The sequence below is a fragment of the Cariama cristata genome, unplaced genomic scaffold (assembly GCF_000690535.1).
Source record: "Cariama cristata isolate BGI_N322 unplaced genomic scaffold, ASM69053v1 scaffold5490, whole genome shotgun sequence".
NCBI classification, from domain to species: Eukaryota; Metazoa; Chordata; class Aves; order Cariamiformes; family Cariamidae; genus Cariama; species Cariama cristata.
Window position 1 is genome coordinate 3,010 of NW_009596248.1, and position 4,968 is coordinate 7,977.

General features: G+C 36.9%; 1 protein-coding gene across 1 annotated transcript in view; it reads right to left on the reverse strand.

Moving 5' to 3' along the window:
- Positions 1-996: 996 nt before the first annotated feature.
- The window catches only part of LCP2 (lymphocyte cytosolic protein 2 (SH2 domain containing leukocyte protein of 76kDa)), a 31,987-nt gene continuing 28,015 nt past the window's right edge, over positions 997-4,968 (reverse strand). The window contains exons 18-21 of the mRNA XM_009705082.1: positions 4,041-4,153; positions 3,097-3,174; positions 1,853-2,008; positions 997-1,119 (exon numbers count right to left, since the gene is read on the reverse strand). Of these exons, the coding sequence (XP_009703384.1) occupies positions 997-1,119; positions 1,853-2,008; positions 3,097-3,174; positions 4,041-4,153 (470 nt within the window). The remainder of the gene's footprint in view (positions 1,120-1,852; positions 2,009-3,096; positions 3,175-4,040; positions 4,154-4,968) is intronic.

Consider the following 4,968-nt stretch of genomic DNA (forward strand, 5'->3'; position numbering starts at 1 on the left):
TTTCTTGAAAAAATACAGTAAAACCAGAAAGCGGTTATATAAGAGGAACTAAGTTTAGCCTGATTGTATCTGTCTGCTTTCTAAGAGATTTGGGTGTGTTCTGCCAGTTAAGAATCACATGATGTTAATCTTGTTGATCTGTCTCTTATTAAAAAGTAGTTGCTTAATTTAGAGTCAGAAAGACACAGCTAAAGAGAGGACTGTGTTACGGGAGAAAGGCTTGTTTCTGAGTGAGGTTAGAGGATCCCAGGGGATAAATCATTCCAATTTGTGGACTACGACATGCCGTCAGTCAATCATCAGTGGTATGGCAGAGAGAACACAATATCTGTAGATATTTTATTTTTCTAGAAAACTGTGCACAAAGACAGTTTCATAACCGAATAACACAGACACAGATCTTGACGGGCAGCTACGTATCTAGGGTTGGGGGGTTTTTTGGTGTCGCTGAAACCTCGGTGTCTGAGGATCCAGGTCAGAGTCCCAGTCTTCTCATAGAAGTGCCATAGTTAGATTTATTGGGAAGTGGGTAGTGGGAAAAAAATGGGGCTTTTATTGTCTTTTGCCTACTCCTTGACTTTGACAAGGTTTGGGTCTACTCTGTGTCACTTTAAATAACATAATTGTTGCTGCGGTTCTGATCTGAAAGATAGCTTACCTTTTTTTTTCTTCTATGAAAACAGAGACTTGTATTGGTATTTATTTCTGGGTCCTTTAATTTGGCATGGAAATCATTTCAAGAAGACACATATTGGAAGATAAAAAATTCTCATGTACTGTATGATTAGAGGACAGTAATAAACACATTGTGGGAAAATCAGATTTATAGAGTACTGCATTTAAGGCATAATTTAAAAATAACATTGTCCTTTTTCCTTAAAATTAAAAGGATTTTTAATGACTTCATGATTTTAGTTTGCTGAAAAAGGAAATATCCTGAAGTTTACAAACTTCAGTAGGCTTCGATACTATATGTGATCTTCATTAAGGTCTCATTTAAATGTGTCCTGCAGCATATTTTAACATGCACTGGTTTCTTGAACCTCTGTCCTTTCCATCAATCAGAAGAAGAGGCGTTCTCTGGAAGTAATCAATGATATCTGCTACAGAAGAAAAATCCTGTGGGATGGAAAAAATAAGAAGGCTATGGCAAACATGTCAGAATTAGTAATTAGTAAAACCAAAAGTTTTTTTTTAAAACTCTAAATATTTAGCAGTCTTATAAGGTCCACCAAATACTATCAGATCAGCTGTTTTCATTCCTGTCATAATCTGTAGCTCAGTAACTGTTAACCTAGCATGTATACAACCTACCGCAATGTTGTATAATTCAGTTATGCAGTCTCGGCCTGTTTGGTGGCGTCATTCTGCTTGACATGATGGTCACACTTGGAAGTTCAAAAAGTTGACTGATAAATTCAGAGAGTTCTGACTCAATCAGAACTGCAGTACGTGTGCTGACTGGTTTTCTGGTGCCAGTAAATCCAACACAGTACGACTGAACATAAGTAAACCACCAGTCTGGGAGCAAAGCAGTAAAGTTGGCAGATAGGGATTTGCCCTCAGCTGTATATTTCCCTTCTCTGATATCTTAGTGATAAACAAACATTCCCTAACCAGGTATATGGATTTCTAATAGCTGTATTCTGAGGCTATCCCTTCATTCCCTGAGTGCAAACTGAAGAATGTGATTTTACTTCCAGCAGTAACATACTCCATCAGGAATAACTCTAAGACACTAAGTAGAATTGCACTGGACTAAAGCAGCTGCCAGGATAAGTAACCTGGCACTTAGGAATGAGTCAGGAGATACCTTAAGGTGAAGGGAAGTAGTGTGAAAAACACATAGTACCTCTTTTCCTTTTAAGCCGGTTCCTAATAAATATATGTGATTTTGCTCCTGGTAACGAATCTGGATGTTGTATACTTTATCTCTGTACAACACCATCAGTACATATGGATGAGTAACAGTTTTTCTTGAGCTGTCTCTTACCAAGAATGTTCCATCCTGAAAGGTGAAAAAATGAAAGATAACACATAAACACCACTTCTGGGTTTGATCAGCATGACAACCTTAACTAGAGCACTCACGCTTTTAAGTCTTTTCTCTTTCTGAAATCTCTTTCCTCCTGGTAAAAGAAACTGCACTATTGAAGAGTTTAGGTCATTTCTCAAATGTTTTATCTTTGAATTTGCTACTTAATACTTTCCTGTCTGATAAAAATGGAGATTTTTAGGGAAGGGCGGAATGGTGTTCTGTAAGGGAGAGATTCCATTGAAGGAAGACGTAAAATATCAAAGGCCAAACCCTCAAGTCACTTTAACCAGCAGAGAAGTTCACTTCTGGTAAGTGCCAATCAAGGTTCCTATGTGATCTATTTACAGACAACCTAAAATAATGATAAATTTGATTTAAAAAAATGATAATTTTGATAAAGGCAGTGATATTGTCTTTCTCTCTCTCTGCTTTTCTTCATTTCAGATCTGTTTTAACAAGTCTTCCGCTGAAACACTCTTAAAGGCATTGAATGTGATCTCATAAGCTGGACCTTAGTACAAGTCATTGCTATGCTGTACTTGTCATATTCAGCTCATTGTATGTGCTGTGTAGCATCATCGAGTAGAAAGGTTTCCCACAGTGATACAATACAATTTGGTTTATCTCCACACGTGTAGTTAAGCCTGGGTTTCATCTATTTGAATCTGTACTTCATTTTGCTGGTAAATATAGCCTAGAAAAGGGTGGAATTAATCTTATCTAATTCAAGCTATCTAAAACTTGGAATTGGCGACGAATTCCTCACTGGTGATAGAGAACTATTTCCAGAGAACAAGTTACTCCTCCTAAGGGAGGCGAGCTGAAACTGCTTTCCGGAGACACATAATTTGTCCTCTTGAACTATGGAAACCAACAGCCTTTATGGCTGGTTTAGACCAGATATGTAACTTTTATGTTGGTAAAGACATCCAAGGCAAATCCCTCCCTCTAAGTATCTATATTGCAGCTATAACCTTACCACATTATTTACCTTCACGCTTCCCATATGACTGCAAGGACATTTAGCTAGTGAGAATCACCAACGATTTAAAGAGTACCTTGTTTATTTTTCGAAGGGCTGCTTCTGCTTCTGGCCGGCTAACATAAGCAACGTACCATTCATCATTGAGTGAGTCCTATGGTTTTTTGTGAGAGAGGATAAAGGAGAAAGTCAGCTGTCAATGAATTCACTTGTGATGTTAACAACTTACAAATAAGTAGAGAGAAATTTGAATGTGAGGAATATTTGAATTTATGTGCAGAATCTCTGAAGATATGAGCTTCAGAGATCATACTAGTCTATATTACTGTATGGTAAGTGGCACTAAATGATTTTAAAATTATTTACTCGCTTTGATAAACTTGAAAATATTACAGACCTAGCTATAATACGTCTGCAAGTAAGCTAGGAAACAGGTATTTCTGAATACTTTCAATAAAAAATAGATTTTAAGTGACATTTTCTCTTTTGTCTGCCTGGCACACTAGCATCCTTTGCCTTTGTTTCTCTCGGGGTTTTTTGGTGTTTGTTTTGTTTTGTTTTTTAACTATCATCTGAGACAATAATATAGACTTCCTGTGAACATACCATGTATGGTTGCCCAGCAGTATTATCATTAGGAGTGGTTTGCTCTGAATTTGTCATATTTAAAGAAATGTGAAACAAAAATACACTTAAAGGGTATGAATACTTTACTTGCCAAGGTTTTGGGGAAGGAGAAATGAATATGTAATGCTAGTTGAAAGCAATTGTGCAAAACAAGTAATCCAGCAAACAAGTATTTTTCTTATTTTGTTCTACTGGGGTTTTGCTATTGTTGTTTTTCTTGGTGAAGACAAAAGGCGGCACTAAAGTTTGACACAGAAAAGGAAACTGAAAGCACCTGCTAACATCCTGACAGTGACTACTAACTAGAAAAACAACTTTGAAAGACTTTCTCTCTTGAAATCAGAAACTTTGCTGTGTTTAGCGGTTATGGTTAATACTTGTAATGTTTTGTACCTCATCTTCCTCCATGTTTGTTTGGTGAACTGCAGGTCTGCTAGGAGTTGGCAATGGAGGTCTTATGTCAGCTGTGCCTCTTGGAGGAGATCTGCTGTTGTTGCCTTCAAAGATATAAAAGTAGAAAAAATGTTAAAACTAGGACAATCATTTCATCTGTGGACTGCATACAGGGTGTACAATCTTGATTTTATGGGGCATGAAGAATTTATGTCACTGATCCTGAGACATTTTGAATTGATTTGAAATCAGATTTAGGCTACTGCATGAGAATCACGTTCTTTACGTAAATTCATCCTTGGTGCACAGGGACTTTAACTGAACTCTTGCAGTTCAGGTTTCCTTAAAATCAGATGAACTTGAAATAAGGGTTACATCTTTTTAGCTTCTGTCGCACAATTACTCAGTTGAGACCATCTCCAGTTACTTTAGAGACAGTTGGAGTAACGTTGTCTCTTTGTGTTCCTTGCCTTCTTAGCATGTAGAAACTAAAAAATGTCACTGTAAGGCTCTGACAGCTGTTACCATATGCAAAAAACTACTTGAACTATTTGCACAGCAATGGATTTCTAAGCTTCCTTTATTTTTTACTTGTTATTACAAGATAAATATGCAGCATATTTCACATGGAAAGTGTTTTCTCCCTTTTTGGAGAGTTTTAGTATACAACAGTGACTTGCAAGTAGTGTTGCTCAGCTCCCAGTAGTGTTAGCTATATTGAAAAAGATGTTTATATAAAGTTTCGACAATGGTTTAACTAGGCAGTAAACCCAAACTTCAGGGGAAAAAAACATCTTAGATTCAGACTAAGTTACACAAGATGCCCTTCAGGAACTCGATAGTTTTCTGTTCACAGTCCAACCAGAAACATCCATAGGAAAAAAAAAAAGATTATATTAACTGCACTGAAACCACCTTTCAACCTTCA